We start from the raw sequence: 22,014 nt of genomic DNA, 5'->3' as shown, positions 1-22,014 counted from the left end.
AAGCCTAAGCATCCCTGAAGAGGATTTATAATAAACCTTGTTGATATTGTATTGTAACAAGATAATTATTGTTTATTTGTAGCCCTGAGTGTGATATCGAAGTGCCGGAAAGATTGTTATCCTCCTATGAGCAACTTAAACATTATCATCTTGTGGAAAGATGTATCCATGTACCTGTCAGGGAAGGAACTGAAGAAGAAATTATGTTGGTTCACAGGTGTGATATCAAGTATAATGTTAATTTAATCACCTGGATCCTATTTGATCTTTACAAAAACTGTTCATATATTTTGCTACTATGAAAGGTCCTGACCCAAATCTCACTGAAATCAATTGAAGGATTCCCGCTAATATCAGTGGGGAATGGATCAGGCCTAAAATGATAGACTGGCTAGATCTAGGTGTAGTGGGGGCAGGTGCTGAACAAACTTCCCTGCACAAGTCTGTAATGCACCTGAATCCTGTCCACAATTTTCTTGCTTTTCCTATTCTGGGCTTCTTTTGAGCAGAGATTGCCAATTGTATACAGCGCTAACTGTGTGCAACTGAGGCTCTGTACATGTAAAACTTTAAAAGTAATCTTTAAACAAAACTGGTCCAACTTTGCCAGAAAAAATGAACACAGGAAAAATGGGGATTTGTATAAATCAAATAGGAAGAGATGTTGAAGAGAAAAGGAGGGGAAATTATCCAAGAGAAATTGAATCAAATAGAAAGGCATTGTATTTAATTCTGCAGAAGGCCCTGGGCCCAGAGGGACTGTGGCATACATACTCAGAGAGGGTGCCCCAGAGATGGGATTCCTGAATTCAGAAGGCCCTGGCTGTAGCCCTGGCCCAGACTTAATTGTGCCATGTTGTGCAGTGGTTTTTCAGTATGGGCAGGCAAATGTTGATTGTACATTAGGATGAAACCACCAAGCTCAATTTTACTTGTGATCTGAATCTGGATTGGTGCACACGCATGTAGAAAATCAGGCCCAAAAGAGGTCAGAGGCCAACATGGTGAGCCACTCTGCCACCTGCCTCCCTCAAAAGACATGTAAAGTTCTTACTCTTCCTAGGGGATACTGTAATGGATTGGGACTCAAGAGACCTGGGTTCTATTCCTAGCTCTGCCATTGGCTTGCTGGGTGTCCTTGAGCAAGTTTTGTTTTTTTTTTCACATTAGTAGAGATTTTTCAGACATATCTGAGCTCAGTTAACCTGCTTTCTCTTTTTTTTATTAAAGTTCAGAATACTTGGAAGTTGTAAAGAGCACCCAGACAATGAATGAAGAAGAACTCCGAAGAGTCTCAGAAAATTATGATGCTGTTTACTTTCATCCGGTATGTGGGCATGGCCATTTCCCTGTTGTGATTTATATAAGTGTTTCTACTGTTGTGTTAGAAATCCATTTTTTATAGCTGGAATTAAAATAGCCAACATTTTTTGTTTGTTTAAATAAACTAGTAGGTTTTTTTCACAAGGTACTTACAAGTATCAGTCTAGTAATTTTAACTGACAAACATAACAGCTCCACAACTTCTGCTCTCTAACCACACCACCCGATTGAAGTATAGTTCTGGATTTTATTTTAAACTAATAAAAATAAGGCGACTGAGAGTTAAGGCCAACACTTTTCTCCCATAATTCTTCCCATTTTTGCCTGTGTATTGCTCATGCTTCAGAACAGTGCATGATATACACAAATATTTCTAGTAAAAGTCATACTTGAATTTCCATTGTCAAATTCTGCTCTCAGTTACATCCAACTTCACTGGGGAGGGAACACTTCAAATAACTTGTTATAGTGATGCCAAAAATGTCAGTTATGTTTAGTTTAAACCAGCTGGTGGGTGGCTGATGATAATGATGAGATTTCTTTTCTTAGAATACTTACCGCTGTGCTAAGCTAGCAGTAGGAGCAACTTTGCAACTGGTGGACTCTGTGATATCAGGAAAAGTGCGCAATGGAATGGCATTAGTAAGGTAATGAAGCACTTAAGAGTTCTGACCCTCACAGAGGTACCGGCAGCAGGGATAAACCATGGGACCTCTTGAGCTAAATATATGAGCCTCTACCGCCTGAGCTAAAAGATATATCTCTTAGCCATGGCTGTAGTAGGCTCATCAATCTCTTGCTGGCCTAGCCACCACTAGAGCGGGACAGGGTGCCACTCCAACCAAGCAGGGGTTACATTACTTTCAACCAAAGTTCATTCATAGTGAGTAACCATATCAAGCTTTGTTTCAGGCCTCCAGGTCATCACAGCCAGCGAAATGCAGCCAATGGATTCTGTGTGTTCAATAATGTTGCTATTGCAGCTCAATATGCCAAAAGACAATATGGTCTTCAGAGGTTAGTGTATATTTGTCTCTGGGGTAGGTTTTCAAAAGGCACAAATGGCAGTTAGGTGCCTAACTTCCACTGAAAGTCCATAGGCTTTCTGCACCAAAGTGCCTTTAACAATCTTCTCCTCTGTCTGTTACTTACTATCCTCTTGGCTTGGGTTGCTGTGGTGATTCTAGTGAATATTTCCTTTTGATTCATGCAGAATTCTCATTGTTGACTGGGATGTGCACCATGGGCAAGGAATTCAATATGTATTTGAAGAGGATCCCAGGTTTGTAATTTTCTTTTGCATGTCAAATTGGTTTATTTTTGGTTGCCTCTCTGTAGAATAAAACCCTTCTTATTTTGAAAATAGAAATTCCTACAAAATGCCTCTCATTCTTCTAGGTACTTCATTCTCTCTGAAATTGTATTTATTTATTCTCATTTGTCAATCAAACTGAAACAAACCTTTAAACCTAATTAAAAGTAATTTGTAACTCTACTCTAGAAAAATTGACACAACATGCGCCCTGTGGCTACCTTTGTTTACTGATAGAAAGCTCTCTCCACACCTGTTTTCTAAAAGCTACAAACTCTGAGCCCATCAGCAAGACCCCTCTTTCGAAAATTCCCTTTCTTTGGCCCTAGAGCAGTCTATGCCAGAAACTTACAGCAAAAGTGCCCTAGCTGAATTTGACTGTTGTGCTAGACTATACAGAGCTTTTCAAGTAAATGAGTGCCAGTTTGTTCAGCGATATTAGTGGAGAGAAAGATGGGGAATGTTTGTACTTAAGGCCTATTTTCATGCTTTCTGTGAAATGAGCCAGAGAGGGTCAGATGTGAAAAGATCCTTCATAACTTTTGTTTCAGTTGGGTTTGTTTCTTCTTTCTTTCAGTGTTCTCTATTACTCCTGGCATCGCTATGAACATCAGCAATTCTGGCCCTTGCTCAGAGAATCTGATTATGATGCTGTTGGTCAGGGAAAAGGAAAGGGATTCAATTTAAATGTACCTTGGAATAAGGTAAATGTTGCTTGACAGCATAACAGTGCACATTCAATAGCTTTGTCTGTCATGCATTCAGGGCAATGTCTTAGCAATTTTAGAAGTAATACTTTTGATGAGAAATGCATTGACTTGATTACTTGGCAGAGGTCACATGTTCCGGCGAATGGAATCTCTTCTGAGAAAATGACTTCCAATGTGATGATTTAAACAATCTTTCACCAATTCACACATTCCCCTTCCTTTATCTGTATGTTATTTAGTTGGGCCCCAGTACAGCAAAGCATTTGAGCACATGATGAAATCCATCCCTCTTCAGCAAAGAACTTAAGCACGTGCTTAAGACTCATTGAAGTTGAATGCTTACATACTTTGCCGAATAGGGATGGATGGCTGTACTAGGGCCTTAAAAGCTAAGGCTCCAGCTTTGTATTCTGTTCCTCCTGTTTAACCGGTGCACCTGGCTTTTCCTAAAATCTTGAAGGAACTGAGACCTGGAGCCACAAAGCGACTTAAGCATTACAGTGCTCAACATTGCAATGCCTAACTTTTAGGCACCTTGAAAACCACAAAGCCTGACTTAGGATGCGAGGCCCTCTGTACAATACTTGGGGAGAGATAGGCACCTGAGAATGGGATCCATAAAAGCCAGCACTGTAGGCGGGGCAATGGGAAATGCTGACAAGAGCGGGATGTCCTAAGACCCTCCGCTCTTATAGAGTTAGGCACCTAAGTCCAGCCTGCAGAGAGGCACCTGTCTCTGCTTGTGGAAACCCTTTGTCTGGAGTCAGGTGACTTAGGTGCCTAAACCATTTCTTATGGCCTGTCTCACTCTGCACAAGATGGCGGAGGAAGGGAAGAGAAGGAGAGCTCCCTAATAACTTTTAGCCCTGTGATTAGGCACTCAAAAGGTGGGGGGAATCCCTGTTCAAATCCCTTCTGTTCATCAGGTAAAGGAAGGAATTGAACCAGGGTTTTCCACATCCCAGGTGAGTGCTCGAACCACTGGGCTAAAGGTTATCATCCTCACTGCCTTTTTTGTTAGTGTTAGGCATGCTCTGAGCTTGCCTACTGGATTAAAGTAAGAGGCATACCTCTGTCTGTCTTCTCCTGGTTTGAGGATCAGGTTGGAGCTTAGCCATGAGATAGGCATCCAGATGCCTGTCTTAGGCAGCAGTGTGCATGCTCAGAGACAGAAACTTACCTGCCTAAGGGACTTTTACAGCAAAAGTTTAGGTACTGAGTGAATTTAGGTACCTGTAGGGTTAGGTGGCAGCCAGGCGGGGTTTTGCGGATTGCAATGGTGCCTAAAACTGGGACATAGGCACCTGTCATGGGGTTCAGGATGCAATCCAGACCAGTGAGCAGTTGTCATCATTTGCCCTGCAACCCTGAATGCCTTACAATGCTTTGCTGTTGTAGCTTCCAGCCTGGGATGTTCACATCCTACAAACATACAGGTCACACCCTGAAGTGTCTGTGTGCTAGACAGTCCTAGTTCAGCAGCTCTGACCCCAGCAGCCTGTCTATAGCCCCACTCTGTCTTCCACCAGCCTTGGTTACAACCAGCAAGGTGACCCCAACACACTCCCAATCCCACATTTTCTCAAAGCCATGTGCTCTGCAGTGTACAGTCCTCACCTGGACAGTGCAGAGAAATAATAAGGTTCATTTGTTTCTTTAAAGACACACAAGCACATTACAGCTTATTAACTTAATTTGAATAAATGCAGCTTTCCCTTTAAACACAGCACTGAGTTGGTTTATAGTAAAAAAAAAAAAATTAATGACAAGACATCAGTTAAGTGATGTCAAGTAAAAGGAATATACTTAGAAAGGGCTACAAGCAAATAAAAGTGAAAAACACACATCTAACAGTCTAAAACCCAGTCTAGCAAGGTACAGTAACTCCTCACTTAAAGTCGTCTCAGTTAATGTTGCTTCGTTGTTATGTTGCTGATCAATTAGAGAACATGCTTGTTTAAAGTTGTGCAATGCTCCCTTATAACGTTGTTTGGCAGCCGCCTGCTTTGTCCACTGCTTGCAGGAAGAGCAGCCTGTTGGAGCTAGCTGGTGGGAGCTTGGAACCAGGGTGGACCGGCAGCCCCCCTATCAGCTCCCTGCTCCCCTAAGTTCCCTGTGCGGTAGCCGCCCAGCAAGCTATCAATTGCTGGGCAGTTCAGCTGTTCCTCCCCCCACTGCCAGATGCTGCTCCTGCCCTCTGCCTTGGAGCTGCTCCCCGAGACTCCTGCTTGCTGGGGGGGGAGGGGTACTAATGTCAGAGTAACAGAGGGTCCTGTGGCACCTTTGAGACTAACAGAAGTATTGGGAGCATAAGCTTTGGTGGGTAAGAACCTCACTTCTTCAGATGCAAGAAGTGAGGTTCTTACCCACGAAAGCTTATGCTCCCAATNAGTCTGAATCTGTAAAAAGCAACAGAGGGTCCTGTGGCACCTTTGAGACTAACAGAAGTATTGGGAGCATAAGCTTTGGTGGGTAAGAACCTCACTTCTTCAGATGCAAGAAGTGAGGTTCTTACCCACGAAAGCTTATGCTCCCAATACTTCTGTTAGTCTCAAAGGTGCCACAGGACCCTCTGTTGCTTTTTACAGATTCAGACTAACACAGCTACCCCTCTGATACTTAATGTCAGAGTGTCCCTCTCCTCCACACTCCTGCCCCCCCACTCCTTGACCCCATCGGGCCATCTCTACAGAGCAGAGGGGGTCATTACAGGGCTCAGGACGGAGGGAGCTTGCTGGCAGTAGCTGTTGTCTCAACTTGCTGATCTACTTAAAAAGGCAGTGTTCTTAGAGTGGGGTCAGAGTACTTAAAGGGGCAATGCATCTCTCTCTCTCTCTCATACACACACACACACACACACACACACCATGTGTCTCTGTCTCTCTCTGCCATGCTGTCTCCCCTCCCTCCATTTGTGCTGCCTTGTAGAGTGTAAGGCTACATTAACAACAATGTGTTAACCCTTGAGGGCTCAGCTGAGTGCTAGTTCATCATTTAGCAGTAAGGCATTCCCTGGGAAATATCCCACCCTCTTCCACCCTCTGACTTCACCATCTCAACCAAATTTCACAATCATCATTGCTGTGTACAGTATTAAATTGTCTAAAATGTATACTGTGTGTGTGTGTGTGTAGTCTTTTGTCTGGTGAAAAACATTTCCCTGGAGCCTAACCGCCCCCCCATTTACATAAATTCTTATGGGGAAATAGGATTCGCTTAACATTGTTTTGCTTAAAGTAGCATTTTTCAGGAACATAACTACAACGTTAAGCAAGGAGTTGCTGTACAAGCTTTGTTCAAGATGGTTTCTCACCTACATTCAGTTACCTGAGACTTCAACCTCTCCTTGATTGACGAACCCATCTTTCTCAGCTTTCAAGAACTCTGTTCCCTTGTGTCTATCTAGCGATGGATGCCGAAGATGGCTTCTATCTTCCAAAGTTTAATAACTTTGCTTCAAGAGGCGGGCTGATCTCATGCTGTTGTTCCCTTCCTGTGAGCTTCCCACCCCCTTGCATGTAAATGGGCTTCCGTTTTTTTTTGATTCCACCACACTTAATTTACAGGAGACAGGTAAATAGTTGCATTCTATCCTGTCTGGAAAGGAACCTGTTTCACCTTGTTTGGCCACAGACTTTAAAGCATAGTATCATTTAAGTATCCATATTTCCTCATATAGTGTTGGTAAATACCTTTCACAATTATATTAATCACCAGTGTGTCATTAGCTTCCAGAAAAGACCTCTGTACACTGTATACAATACTACAGTATTATAAAAATCAGTTGATTCAGTTGCTTATCACTTGAGGTTCGCCACCCTGTGCTTATGACCAGTAAACCTTTGAAACAGATTCTTCTGAGGGTACCCCTCAAAGTAAAGTTTATTCAAGCTGTGAGGAATGCAACATGGAATCTTGTGGTGAAGGAAGCTCTATGCCTTCCCCCCCCCCCCCCCACTTGTTAGTTTAATAGCTTTGTTACCTAATGTTTAAAAGTTGACCGTCATTGTCTTTAACAGAATACTGGGCTGGTCAGAGAATCAAATACACATCGCTTTGTGTAAGTCATTCCTGTTTACCAGCTCCACTGACATACCTGATTTCAACACACTTCAGTCATCATTCCACCATATATCCATAACTCTTAATATACACCGCATACATATATCACACAAGAATATAAATGGTCAATGAGTTATTAATTTTCAAATGATACCTCACAAGGCATATTTTGTACAAAGATTATTACAATAGTATACAGGCATACTTAGGATCACAGCACCTAAAACCTTTTGTGGATCTGGCCCCTAGAAAATAAACACATTACTTTCTCAGAAAAAAGAGCTGCTTCATATCTCATGTATTGGTTTTGCAGGTTGGAATGGGGAATTCCGATTATCTAGCTACATTTTTCCATGTGTTGCTTCCAGTTGCTTTTGAGGTAATGTTTTTGTTCTGATTTTTGAATAAAAATAATTTAAAAAAACCTTTTAAAGTGGTGTTTTTATAAATATCTGTAGGTATAGGAATGCTGTGTGCATTTGAAAAGCAGTCAGTCCATAGTTTCTACTGAAAGGAGTGGTCTGAATGACTGATGTCTGAATAGTGAAATATTGACATGAATGAGATTTTTATTTTTACATATTCAATATAAAAGGCTCTAATGAAAACAATACAAAGGCTAAGGCATGCAGCCTTTACTCAGGAAAATTCTTTATTCATGTGTGTAGTCCAGTTGACAGGGCTGGGCCCAGGGATTGCAAAAATGCCATATAATAGATCTTTGTTTTATTGTAGTTTGTTCCAGAACTTATTCTGGTCTCTTCTGGATATGATTCAGGAATTGGTGACCCTGAGGTAAGCAATTATACAGGATTTTGCACCTTCTCTCATCTATAATTTTATTTTTAAAGTATATTTATATTTTAAATGTCATAATTGTCCAGCTATTGATAGGTAGATTTCACTTTGACAAGTATAAAACCTCATGTTTCAGGCCTTAAACTAATCTTGAACTTTTAGGGATTAGGCTGAAACATTTATGGGTTGGTGGGGAGAGGTACAGATTTTTCCACATGTTGCACATTTCTCTGAAATATATGGTGCTGGAACCAGGATATTGGGCTACGTGGACCATGGGTGATCCACTATAGCTGTTGTTATGTTACCAGCTTTGTTGACCAAGTCTTCTATTTCTTTCTAACATTTTCCTGGTTTTTAGGGTCAGATGAATGCTACTCCGGAGTGTTTTGCTCACCTTACACATTTCCTAATGCAGTTAGCTAATGGAAGGGTGTGTGCAGTTCTAGAGGTAAAGCTTTAAACGTGTCATTTTTTGGTACATTTTGGAGGGGAGGGTCTTTGTATAAGAGCCTCACATAGCCTGGAGCTAGAAATAAAAAAGATCAGCAAAATAAATTCTTTCCCTATGCATGTAAAGCTTTACTACAATGTCTTTTTTTTTTTTTTTTTTTTTTTGAAACCAGGAATGCAAGAATGGTTAAGATTTTACAGTGCTCTTGTGAGTGTGTAGGAAAACTGCATCTCTTTTAAACACATTTTGTAGTCTACACTTTTGAGAGAGAGAGAGAATGTATATGATGATTTTATATTCTGATTTAAAAAAATAAGGCTTTCAATGTGGGTTCATAGTGCTTGTGCACAGCAAACTGGAGTGCTATTCCAAACCATATCAGATCCATTAAGAACAAGGCTGCATTATGGACATTTTTGCTCGTAAACCTTGTCCCAGTAGAGCTTTTAAAGACATCTGCCTAAGTACATATTTACCCAGTAATGGAGTCCTTTATTGATTTCTCATTGTATTTATTAAAAAACCTCTACATGACCTACTGCTGTTGAAAGCTCTCTTTTTAACTAAGAAAATATTTTATCTTTCTGAACATTTCATGGTGCATCCTTCAAACTCACCCTCTCGATAGTATCCTAAAGAACTGATGGCTCTTTTGGGCATGTAGAGTTTGTAGAGATATTACTACTCACTCAAGGCATCCAAGCCTGGTTTCTTTCCTAAGGCGAACCCATTTCTCACCCTCATTCTCCATTAAATAGTGACAAAGAGTCCTGTTGCAACTTATAGACTAACAGACATATTGGAGCATAAGCTTTTGTGGGTGAATACCCACTTCGTCAGACGCATGTGGTGGAAATTTCCAGAGGCAGGTATAAATATGCAGGCAAGAATCAGTCTAGAGATAACGAGGTTAGTTCAACCAGGGAGGATGAGGCCCTCTTCTAGCAGTTGAGGTGTGAACACCAAGAGAGGAGAAACTGCTTTTGTAGTTGGCTAGCCATTCACAGTCTTAGTTTAATCCTGAGCTGATGGTGTCAAATTTGCAAATGAACTGAAGTTCAGCAGTTTCTCTTTGGAGTCTGGTCCTGAAGTTTTTTTGCTGCAGGATGGCTACCAGCTGCATCCCAAGTACCTCACCCCTGATGGGCCACCAGGCCAGCCACATCTCATAATTTTAACACATGCTATTTGTGATATTGCCTGACCCTAGTTACAATCCATTAGTCTTAGCAGAAAGGCCAAGAACTGAAAGAACATGCAAAGTAAAATAACTGGAAAAGGCTCTTGTACATCAAAATTAATGTATATTGGTCTTTTACCATTCTATACCTGTCAATGGATGAATACTGGATTTCAGTCTCCAGAGGTGTCAGTGTTGCAACTTTTGAGCACTAAGGTATATATCAGAATAGATACTTGCAGATGAAAATGAGTTTAATAGAGATAAAGCATCAAGGGTAAGATTGCTCACCCCCCACTCTGACCATTCTATATTGGGTAAGAGGGCCAGAGCAATATAAAGGGGTCCTAAAATTCCTTGTTCCAGCTGGCTGAGGAGTCCCCTTGTGAAAGCACTCTAGGATCCTGCGAGGTGGAAGGGTCCCAGAGCTCAGGCTATAGCCCGAGCCCAAACATCTACACTGCAATTAAACAACCCCTGAGCCCTGAGAGCCCGAGGCAGGGGCCAGCCGTGGGTTTTTAATTGCAGCGTAGACATACCCTTAGTGGCTCAGTACAGAATTTCAGCCTAAGTTTCCCAATTGGTGTTGTGGGTTTTTTTTTTTTTTTTGGTAAGATCATAACTGATTTCCAGTGATGCATTCAAACCAGATTATGCTTATTGGTGTCATTTCACAATGACGTATTTTAACAAGTTCACAGAATCATAGAATATCAGGGTTGGAAGGGACCTCAGGAGGTCATCTAGTCCAACGTGCTGCTCAAAGCAGCACTAACACCCACTAAATCATCCCAGCCAGGGCTTTGTCAAGCCAGGCCTTAAAAACCTCCAAGGAAGGAGATCCCACCACCTCCCTAGGTAATCCATTCCTGTGTTTCACCATCCTCCTAGGGAAATAGTGTTTCCTAATATCGAACCTAAACCTCCCCAACTGCAACTTGAGACCATTACTCCTTGTTCTGTCATCTGCTACCACTGAGAACAGTCTAGATCCATCCTCTTTGGAACCTCCTTTCAGGTACTTGAAAGCAGCTATCAAATCCCCCCTCATTCTTCTTTTCTGCAGACTAAACAATCCCAGTTACCTCAGCCTCTTCTCATAAGTCATGTGCTCCAGCCCCCTAATCATTTTTGTTGCCCTCCGCTGGACTCCTTCCAATTTTTCCACATCCTTCTTGTAGTGTGGGGCCCAAAACTGGACCTAGTACTCCAGATGAGGCCTCACCAATGTTGAATAGAGGGGAATGATCATGTCCCTCGATCTGCTAGCAATGCCCCTACTTATACAACCCAAAATGCCGTTAGCCTTCTTGGCAACAAGGGCACACTGTCGACTCATATCCAGCTTCTCGTTCACTGTAACCCCTAGGTCCTTTTCTGCAGAACTGCTTCCTAGCCATTCGGTCCCTAGTCTGTAACTGTGAATGGGATTCTTCCGTCCTAAGTGCAGGACTCTGCACTTGTCCTTGTTGAACCTCATCAGGTTTCTTTTGGCCCGATCCTCCAATTTGTCTAGGTCCCTCTGTATCCTATCCCTACGATCCAGCGTATCTACCATTCCTCCCAGTTTAGTGTCATCTGCAAACTTGCTGAGGGTGCAGTCCATGCCATCCTCGAGATCGTTAATGAAGATATTGAACAAAACTGGCTCCAGGACCGACCTTGGGGCACTCTGCTTGATTCCGCTGCCAACTAAACCTGGAGCCATTGATCACTATCTGTTGAGCCCGACGATCTAGCCAGCTTTCTATCCACCTTATAGTCCATTCATCCAGCCCATACTACTTTAACTTGCTGGCAAGAATACTGTGGGAAGCTGTATCAAAAGCTTTGCTAAAGTCAAGGAATAACACCTCCACTGCTTTCCCCTCATCCACAGATCCAGTTATCTCGTCATAGAAGGCAGTTAGGTTAGTCAGGCATGACTTGCCCTTGGTGAATCTATGCTGACTGTTCCTGATCACTTTCCTCTCCTCTAAGTGCTTCAGAATTGATTCCTTGAAGACCTGCTCCATGACTTCTGACTAAGTGTATCCAGACTGAAACAGAAACTGTAGCTGACTATTTATTTCCATGGCACTAGCTATTAGATCCTACTTTCCGTTTAGCTAACATGCAGGCATATTTCAAAAGCTGGATGTAGAATATTTTTAAATGAAAAAATATACTTTGTACAAGCATGTTTTACAGGTAGTTTATTTACTGTGCATTTGTTCTTTGCATTACACAAAACATAGTTTAATTTTCCCAGGGTGGATACCATTTGAAATCATTGTCTGAATCAGTCTGCATGACTGTAAAAACTTTGCTTAGAGACCCTCTCCCCCAGATCTCTGGAGAAATGGCACCATGCTTAAGGTATGGCTCAAGAAATACTTTGTTTCATGCTATATGTGTCTGTTCTTATTGTTTGTGGAAGATACTGATTGTACATTGAATTGGAGCTATTTGAGTGTGAGCTAGAAATCAAGTCATATGGGCATTTCATAATATTTTTTCTACTTTTATCATCAAGCCTAAAAGTGTAAAGAAAACTACCTTAAAACCTAAATGTGGGAAACAGAACATTTCATTAAAAATGCTACAGTTCCAGAAAATAATAAAAATTCTCATTCCTCACATTCTTAATCCTGATGCTCAAAAATATTAAACAATACGATGATGATATTGATAAATGCAAATTAAGAAGTTAGGCCCCAGTTCAGAAAGGTACTTAAGCACATGCCTAGCCTTAAGCACATGAATAGTTCCATCAATGGGACAGTTAAGCGTGTGCTTATAATACTTGCTGAATCAGGGCTTTAATATGCTGCTAGAATGCATTATTTTTCTGACTCTGATCACTCCCACTTCAAAATGATCAATTTATTTCTGGTTTTGTTTTCCTTTTCTGGGATTATTTCCAATTAAGATTAAAATCTGAATGAATTCAGGAGGGGAATTTTTTTTACTATCTCTATCCTTAAACCTCATTTCTGTATAGACATCCACATCAGTCAAAGCTGAACTCATAATGCTGTGAGTGGCCATATCAAATAACAACAGCCAGTGGGGGCGAGCTATGAATGCACACAACATCTTGTCATTCATCTAGATTGTAATATCTTTGGGGCAGCAACTGTCTCTTTACTTACTGTTTGAATGACACTCAGCCAAGGGTGCTGGAACAGGGGGGGCCAGGGGCCGATGGCCCCATCACTTAAAGGTGGGAGGGATGTGGGAGGGGGCAGAGAGAAGCGAGCAGGAGGTGGGACCTCGGGGGGAAGAGGCGGTGTCAGGGAAGGGACAGTGAGAGAGTTCGGGGGGAAGGGGCGGCGCAAGGACAGAGGCTCGGGGGGAAAGGGGTGGCGTGAAGGGGTGGGGTCACAGTTCAGTTGCTGGTGGCCCCCCCACCTTCCGTCGCCCCTTCATCCAGCACAGCGGGGACCAGGGCTCTGGATGAGGCTTGTAAATGCTACTGTAATATACTTACATAGCAATAATAATATGAAAAATGACCTATTGCTTCCAACACAATGAAATAGCAAAGGATATATCGCTATTTTCTTAGGTCCCAAACCTGTGTTGCATTTGCTCCTTGTGCCTGCACAGAGCCCCACTGACTTCAAGAGGGGTCCACAAGTGTGTGCATGGATAGATGTGATTGCAGGATTGATGTCTTAATCTGCTGAAGCAATGGAAAGATGCAAGACAACAGGTGAAATCCTGGCCTCATTGAAGGCAGTGGCAGTTTTGCTACTGACATCTTGAGGGGCAGGATTTCACTCAACAGTGTATAAGTGTATGCACTTCCAAGGTACTGAAAGAGATGGAAAGCTAATGGAACACTAAACTGTATTATACTGTTCAGCCTCTAGGTGGCACTGTGAGAGAAATACCTTATTCAAGCTAACCTCAGCTGTACTTGCTGGCAGAGCATTAAAGGATGGTATAGTGAACACATCTGGTGTGTCTCTTGCTCACAAGCAAGCTCTGTACTCAGTTGATAGCTGGCACAGGACCATAACACTACACATTCCCTTTCATTTTCTGTGACTGACACTTGCAAGTAAGCCTTCCAAGTAACATGCCCTTCTCTTTGTTTTTCTAGCCAAGACTTCAGAAACGGAGTCTTATGTTTAGCTTGGCAAGTAACTTTCCCTATATTTTCATCTGAACTGATGATGCTAATCACTTATCTTTTGTAGTGCTGTTGAGTCTATACAAAATGTGAGAGCTGCACATAAACCATACTGGAAATGTTTGATGTATGAAGGTAATTGCTCTTCTGTTTCTTTTTGCTAATGTGGTTGATAAATGTGATACATACTTGAACTCTAGAAAAGATTTATAATTAATATCCATAGGTTCAAATAACCTATATACTTCATGAGAGCACTGTGAGGGATCGTTATTCAGGGCCAGATTCTTTGCTGGTGTAATTTGGCATAGCTCAGAAGAACATTGGTCTGACCCCAAGTGGCCATTCCTATGTTCTGTCTAGTTCAATATCCTGTCTTCCAACAGTGGCCAATGCCAGATGCTTCAGTGGGAATGGACAGAACAGGGCAATTATCAAGTGATTCATCACTTGTCGTCCAGCCCCAGCATTTGGCAGTCAGAAACTTAGGGACGCCCTAAGCATGGAGTTGTATCATTGACCATCTTGGCTAATAGCCATTGATGGACCTATCCTCCATGAACTTATCTAATTCTTTTTTGAACCTTATTATAGTTTTGGCCTCATAACGTCCTGTTTCACAGGCTGAATGTACGTTGTGTGAAAAAGTACTTTCATTTGTTTGTTTTAAACCTGATGCCTATTAATTTCATTGGGTGACCTCTTATTCTTGTGTTATGTGAAGGGGTAAATAACACTCCCTAACTCACTTTCTCCACACCAGTTATGATTTTATAGACCTCTATCACATCTCCCACTTAGTCGTCTCTTTTCCAAGCTGAACAGTCCTAGTCTTATTAATCTCTCCTCATATGGATGCTGTTCCATACCCCTAATCATTTTTGTTGCCCTTCTCTGTACCTTTTCCAGTTCCAATATATCTTTTTTGAGATGGGGTGATCAGAACTGTATGCAGTATTTAAGGTGGGGGTGTACTTTGGATTTATACAGTGGCATTATGATATTTACTGTCTTATTAGTAAGGCTGCGAGTCTGTCATGGAGGTCACGGATTCCGTTATTTTAGTGATCTCTGTGACTTCTGCAGCGACTGGTGCTGGCTTAGGGGCTACCCAACCCAGGCAACCCCTGGGCCAGCAGCAGCAGTTTGGAGGTGTGAGAGAGGATTCAGGGCTAGGGGCAGGGGGTTGGGTGGTGCTTACCTCGGGGCGGGAGACTCCCCAGCTCCCACTGACATGGCCCTGCCGCTCCTAGGCGGCGGAAGGACCAGGGGGCTCCGTGCGATGCCCGCACCCATAGGCCCTGCCCCCGCAGCTCCCATTAGCTGCGGTTCCTGGCCAATGGGAGCTGCGCAGCCGGCGCTTGTGGCAGGAGCAGCACGTGAAGCCCCCTGGCTCCTCTGCCGCCTAGGAGCTGCAGGGACACACGGAGCCAGATAGTGAGCCCCTGACAGCCCTGCCAACCATCCCCCAGCACCAGCGGGGTCCTGGGCCACCTTGCTCAGCACCCGTGGTGCCCCCAGACCGCCCTCCCACCCTTGAGCACCTGCAGCCCCTTGCCCAAGTTTTAGTTAGGGATATATAGTAAAAGTCATGGACAGGTCATGGGCCGTGAATTTTTGTTTACTGCCCGTGACCTGTCCAGGACTTTTACTAAAAATACCCATGACTAAAACATAGCCTTACTTGTTAGCTATCCTTTTCCTAATGGTTCCTAACATTCTGTTAGCCTTTTTGACTGCCGCTGCACATTGAGTGGATGTTTTCAGAGAACTGTCCATAATGACTCCAAGATCTCTTTCTTGAGTGGTAACAGGTAATTTAGACCCCATCATTTTGTATGTATAGTTGGGATTATGTTTTCCAATGTGCATTACTTTGCATTTATCACTAAGACAAGTGATACATTTATCAACATTGAATTACATCTTGGTTGGAAGTGCTAATATGTATGACGGGATGCACAATCAGTATCTGGTGCCCAGTGAGCAAAGGGTTAATCTTTGCTCAGCTTCCTCCTCCCTTTGTATGCTTGCTCAGATTGACCGCTTGAGAGACAGAGGGGCATAGGATGCTTTTGTGAGGGTTTGGCACCAGTGTCATAAGTCTGGGTTAAATCTCATACTGAGGAGTATTGTGTGTTCTTTTTCTGTTTATGTTAATTTATTTTGCTTTCTTCTTACAACTACTACTGATACTCCTTGAGACAAAAAAACATGCTAATTGCCACTAGTTTTCATTTTGCTGAATCATTCTACCAATTGAGAATATAAAAGTGGTACATGTTCTGAAAAATATTCCTTCCATGTTGTTTATTTCGTTCCTTCTACTGTGGTCCATCCCAGCTAATGGTACACATTGTAGGCTTTTTTTTAATTGAGGGGGTGGGTAAAAGCATCATATTTAGGATTCTAATCTCTTGAGATTTACAGCGATATTCCCAGTAATGTTTATGGGTTTTATTCAAATAGTGGTACCTGAAGGATGAGTATACCTTTAGGCCCCAATCCTGCAAACACTTACACATGTGCGTAACTCAGTGCAATTAACTCAGTTAAGCTGATTAGGGCCTCAAAGAATACGGAACAATTTATTTTACACTGTAACTAAAATCTTTTAGAAACAGCTTTATTTGCTCATCTTTCATTTTAACTAAAGGAAAGTTGAAGCCATATTTTTATGAAAATGAACACAGTAATGCCAAATATCACTTCTGAAAATTACATATTCTTTGTAGCATAAATGTTTTAAATCAGCACCTGAAAATATATATTTGCACCTGCCAGGCAAATGCACCCCTCTATGGTAAATAAATACAATTACTGAACATGTTAATATGTAAACATTTTTAGTGCCCAGGAATTACACTTGTGTTTTGTGGATACTTGTGAAACTAAAAACTACATTTTTTTTTTCTAGAAGCAACTCCTTTACACAATCTTAGCACCAAATCACAACAGATGATGGAGGCTGAGCTAATTCAAACTAGTACACATCCCACAGCAAAGCAAGCGGTTGGGACAACTAACAGTGATGAAGCCATCAAAACAGACCGGTTTTTGGAATCACACATGAAAAAAATTCTCTTTCCAGTGCCTCCTGTTAAAACAGCAGCAGCAATTGTCTCTAAAGCTGATGCACATTTGCTACCAATATCTGTTCAAGTGGAGATGGAAATGAATGCACAAGAACTGAAAACTCTCGTCAGGTTGGCTTTATTTATGTGGCTATCAACTTAATGTTGCGGAGGGGGCATGGTATAGTGATTTAACCACAGGTCTGGAAACCAGTGATGCTTGTCTTCTAATCCTAGTTCTCTGATACTAACTTTCTCTTTGGCCGTGGCCTTCCTTAATCTCTGCCTCAGTTTCCCCATCTGCAAAATGCAGTAAATGATATTTACCTCCCAAGCTTTGTAGAGCTTGTCAGAACATTTGTGACTAAAAATAATTTAATCAAATATGCTCTTTTTTTCAAAACTGAAACATTTTGCAGAAACATACCAATTTCAATGAAGTTTGCAGTAGGAAGTTTTCTGAGGGCCAGGGCTCTCTGTTCACTTAAAATAAATAAATAAATTAATGGAGATATCCTATCTCTGGAAGGGACCTTGAAAGGTCATCGAGTCCAGCCCCAAGCCTTCACTAGCAGGACCAAGTACTGATTTTTGCCCCAGATCCCTAAGTGGCCCCCTCAATGATTCAACACTCACCCTTGGGTTTAGCAAGCCAATGCTCAAACCACTGAGCTATCCCTCCTCCCTCTGACCAGAGAGAGATAGATAGAGACCTGAATTGAAAACCTGAGCTTTTTAATCCATAAACAACTGTTCTGACACAATTCTGTTTTGGAAAGTGTCCCAAAGGGGTTTGTGGAGTGAAAACAAAGTTCAAGATCTCAAAAATTGTCATGAAACAAAATTGTCATCCTCTGACCACCTCTAGTTCTTTGAGGACGAATGTGTAGCACCTACATAATGCTTTAGAAATATTTAGTAATTAACATTACTACTGAAAAGCACCCTATAACTATACTATTCAGAATATAACAGATTATTATTCATAACCCAATTTTTAATTACGGTAGTTTTAAAAAACTTATTTTACAGTGCATTTGATGCGGAACTTGTGAAGGAAGAGAAAGCTTTACTCTCTCTTCAGAATGTGCTGGCTGTCCTAGATAAAATACTAAAGAAAAAGGTAATATTAACTGCCTTGATTGTTTTCTAGGTTTCTTCTGCTCTTTTATTTGTTCTTCAGTGTTAGCTCAATATTAGTTATGTCTTTTCCTACCTGCTAGTCTCCGCCAGATTGTAGCTATGTTAAAATTGTGTCTACTTACTAAAGTAAATGTGAAAGATGAGAAAATATATATGAACAGCATCTTACTTCAGTAATTTTTTTGATTGTGTTTGATCAAGATTGTGCCCTGCCTTTATGTGAGCACGGGCATGTGAGGGAGCAAGAATCCCCCTTGTGCATTAGGCCTACCCAGATCATTGCTCTGACTCTTAAGGGAGTGCAGAGGGCTGTGCGCTAGATGCTTCATGCAAAACTGGGAGGGGAGAAGGTAGAGCCATGGCTATGCAAATGGAGTATGTTGCACCCCATAAAGGAGCGTCACAAATTATTCCTTTCCCAGTGCACATTGGAAGTAATTTTGCCTTTTGATCCTACTATTAGGGCAGTGCAGTTACACATCATCCCTTATTATGGGTTGCATGTTAAATGCGCAGTTTAGCCCTTTTATTATTATTTTTGTTGATGTCTGAATAACAGTTTACTCAGAACTGAGCTTTTCTGTATGTTTAACTCTCCAGCGAAGCAATAATCCTGTTTGTTTTGTTTAAAACATCACAGTATATTGCCACAAAAATTAATATGATAGCCCAAATTCAGTGTGACGATTTCACTGCAGGATCAGGAACTAAGGAAAGGTTATATTTAAACACAAATATCATCAACAATTAGCAAGTGTGACCAGAAGAATTACAAATAACAAGCAAAACATAAATGAGTTTGCATTTTGTCATTGTACAATTGCAAACTCTCTCTCTGGATGAATGTCTCATTCTAAAGTACAGTACTTGTCAGAAAAGTAACAAATGACCCCTTTGTACTCAACAGGTCTGCTTCCTGCTGTTGATATTTAGAGTCATTTTTGCAGATGTTGGTGGCAAAAGCAAGTTTTGTGATGTCTGCTAACATTACAGACCCCACGCAGCTCTGGGAGAGGGAGCTGGATTCTACAGCAGTCAAGAGAACTAATAACTGAATTGCAGTTGGAGAACCTTTATTGTTCAAAATCCAAAGAGTTCCCATTTTGACTTTCAGATTCTAGGCTGAGCATGCCATGCTGGGAATTGGGAAACCCTTGTTTTACTCCATAGCAGCTGAAGACATGACACAGATGTTAGCTAATTAATCCTTGCTGGGGGTAGGTATTGTACAGATAGGGAGACAGGAAGGTGAAGTGACTTGGCCAAGATCACAATGACAGTGACAGTTGGAACTCAGGACAGCCTGATTCCCAGACCAGTGTTTGTTCCTCCTGAGCAGTGCCTACTTGTAAATTGAGCAAATTTGATCTGTAAGTCATTGAGAGACAATAAACATGGAACCCCATGGTGCCGTTTTATAGAGTCACTTTTCAGCATAGAACAACACTTCTAAAAAAGTTGCCAAACAGAGCAACTATGTAGCATAACAACCAAACACATCCTCTTTGCAGGTAGTGGACCACAAAGACTTTTACCAAATCTTGTTAAGCTACATCATTAATGTTCCTTTCACACAGCTGTAGCTTTGTTTGCATTTATATATAATATATAGACAAAAACAGGTTCAATTGGTACAAATTTAAAAAATGGTATGGTACAGGATTTATTATGATTTATTAATACAAATTTTTATTTTTAGGTGTGCAATGGAATTGCAGAATCATCTGTGGCTTCTGTTTCTACTACCTTTGCACTAAAGCACTGCTTTGATTTTGGATTACAAAGGTGAGCTATGCTCATTGCATATGGAGCTCTCTTATAAAATTTGAAAATGTGATACAAGTTCATAAACTAGAATGCGCCGCCATAAAAATGTTTCATTTGCCTCTGTAATGAAACATCACCTCGCTATGTATAGCATTGCCTATACCAGTGGTTCCCAAACTTGTTCCGCTGCTTGTGCAGGGAAAGCTTGTGGCAGGCCGGGCCGGCTTGTTTACCTGCCGTGTCCACAGGTTCAGCCGATCGCAGCTCCGAGTGGCTGCGGTTTGCTGCTCCAGGCCAATGGGGGCATCAGGAAGCAGCGCGGGCCGAGGGACGTACTGGCTGCTGCTTCCAGCAGCTCCCAGTGGCCTGGAGCAGCGAACCGCGGCCACTCGGAGCTGCGATCAGCCGAACCTGCAGACGCGGCAGGTAAACAAACTGGCCCGGCCCGCCAGGGTCTTTCCCTGCACAAGCGACAGAACAAGTTTGGGAACCACTGGCCTATACTAAATATAGGCAACCCTGTAAATGTGACCATAAAGGTATCTAGTTATCAAAGGCAAAACTCAAAATTTTAAGGGTGATTGTTAAATAACAGTTTTTCTAACTGTTTTTTGATTGCCTGAGTCCCCATTATTTTTATCAGCCTGTTGTTTTCTTAGTTTTTTTGTCCTGAACTGCCATAAACCCATAAGCTATCCCACTGTTTTTATATTGCTAATAGGTCAAATTCAGAGCAGACCCACAGTCGTTTATTATGTTTTCTGGATTGAATTCTCTTCCACACATGTAAACCCCTTAGCCAAATGGCCACATTTTCTCTTGTACTGATTACTTAATTGCACTGCATGTTTTTAAAAGTTAGACACTTATAAGTGCGTGCGCGCACACACTCATGATTATTCTTTGTGTTCTGTAGAGTGCTCTGCATAGTTGTTGGAGACATGGATCTTGAACTCGACTTAGATGACGGGTAAGGTTTTCCATTAATTTCAGGATCAGAGGATCATTTATAAATGATTCTAGGTGCACATATGTCTGAGGAAACTTGCATTAAATGACTACCCAAGCCCCCAATAAACATTAGTTGTTTAATGGAGTTGATCACCTAATAAAGTTGGGGCAGAATTGTACTCAGTATGTTTAGGGATATTTTGGGATGGTCTCTAAAGACAGAAGGTTGCCTTATAAGGCTTGTCTCACGTAGGTTTTGCTGTAGGTTTAAAGTATAATCCTTTTCGATATTATTGAAAATTGAGATTGAAATGACAGGCTATTTAAAAAAGGATCTAAAAGAGAGCAATATGTGATAAAAGGTATTGCTGTTAATCACAGGTACTTTATTTAAGTCACTAAGAGCCCAGCACAGATGAATGTGATGGTGGGGGGAGGGCGCAAAATATCTTCTGCGTTCCCAATCATGTGCCCCTTCACAAGGGCCAGATATGCTCCCAGTCCTTGTCTAAGGTAATGCCACCTCCAGGCTGGAACAACAGTGAAACTAGCATCAACAAAGGGTCAGACCATTGTCATGCCCTCTTGAACAGCCAATAGAACCAGCGCCATGTTTATGAACTATATGGTGCATGCTGTAAAAGAGGTAGCAAGGGTAGTCTTGCCCATGCTCATCTAGAGCCCTAGACTCAATGGGTCTCTATGCTGTTCTCTAGATCTGCATGGGGAGAGAGCAAGGAGAGGCATGCATACATCATTTCCCACCCAGCTCTGCGGTTTATCAAAAAATGTCTATAATATCTTTTCCTTGGAGGTCTCTCCATGGCTTGGACCCCTCTTTGAGGGGGTTCTCTAGTCAGCCATGAGGAATGGAAAGATACCGGGGCACAGAACGGCTGCAGAGACACAAGACCTCCCTGCTGCTGGCCCTGGTCCACCAGTGTTCCCCACAGGATCCATGTGTGTCACAGGGGACACAAGATTTCCTCCATCTGAGTCACCTCCAGTGGGAAGCAACAGAGGGTCCTGTGGCACCTTTGAGACTAACAGAAGTACTGGGAGCATAAGCTTTCGTGGGTAAGAACCTCACTTCTTCAGATGTCTTGCATCTGAAGAAGTG

At 41.9% G+C, this 22,014-nt stretch overlaps 1 protein-coding gene across 2 annotated transcripts in view; it reads left to right on the top strand.

Moving 5' to 3' along the window:
- Nucleotides 1-21,857, top strand: part of HDAC10 (histone deacetylase 10) — a 31,708-nt gene extending 9,851 nt beyond the window's left edge. Inside the window, exons 5-19 of one of the 2 annotated variants that reach the window (XM_034767674.1) lie at nucleotides 83-217; nucleotides 1,231-1,327; nucleotides 1,873-1,970; nucleotides 2,236-2,340; nucleotides 2,537-2,605; nucleotides 3,213-3,339; nucleotides 7,721-7,786; nucleotides 8,143-8,202; nucleotides 8,567-8,656; nucleotides 12,091-12,197; nucleotides 14,027-14,094; nucleotides 16,877-17,165; nucleotides 18,066-18,156; nucleotides 19,876-19,961; nucleotides 20,860-21,857. In XM_034767674.1, coding sequence (XP_034623565.1) covers nucleotides 83-217; nucleotides 1,231-1,327; nucleotides 1,873-1,970; nucleotides 2,236-2,340; nucleotides 2,537-2,605; nucleotides 3,213-3,339; nucleotides 7,721-7,786; nucleotides 8,143-8,202; nucleotides 8,567-8,656; nucleotides 12,091-12,197; nucleotides 14,027-14,094; nucleotides 16,877-17,165; nucleotides 18,066-18,156; nucleotides 19,876-19,961; nucleotides 20,860-20,917 — 1,546 coding nt within the window. In that variant the 3' untranslated portion in view covers nucleotides 20,918-21,857. The remainder of the gene's footprint in view (nucleotides 1-82; nucleotides 218-1,230; nucleotides 1,328-1,872; nucleotides 1,971-2,235; nucleotides 2,341-2,536; nucleotides 2,606-3,212; nucleotides 3,340-7,720; nucleotides 7,787-8,142; nucleotides 8,203-8,566; nucleotides 8,657-12,090; nucleotides 12,198-14,026; nucleotides 14,095-16,876; nucleotides 17,166-18,065; nucleotides 18,157-19,875; nucleotides 19,962-20,859) is intronic. The other variant, XM_034767663.1, reaches the window with a different exon arrangement.
- Nucleotides 21,858-22,014: the final 157 nt, after the last annotated feature.

Source organism: Trachemys scripta, chromosome 1 (assembly GCF_013100865.1).
Source record: "Trachemys scripta elegans isolate TJP31775 chromosome 1, CAS_Tse_1.0, whole genome shotgun sequence".
Classification (NCBI taxonomy): domain Eukaryota; kingdom Metazoa; phylum Chordata; order Testudines; family Emydidae; genus Trachemys; species Trachemys scripta.
The sequence above is the reverse complement of the archived record's forward strand: the minus strand, read 5'-3'. Positions and strand labels throughout refer to the sequence as shown.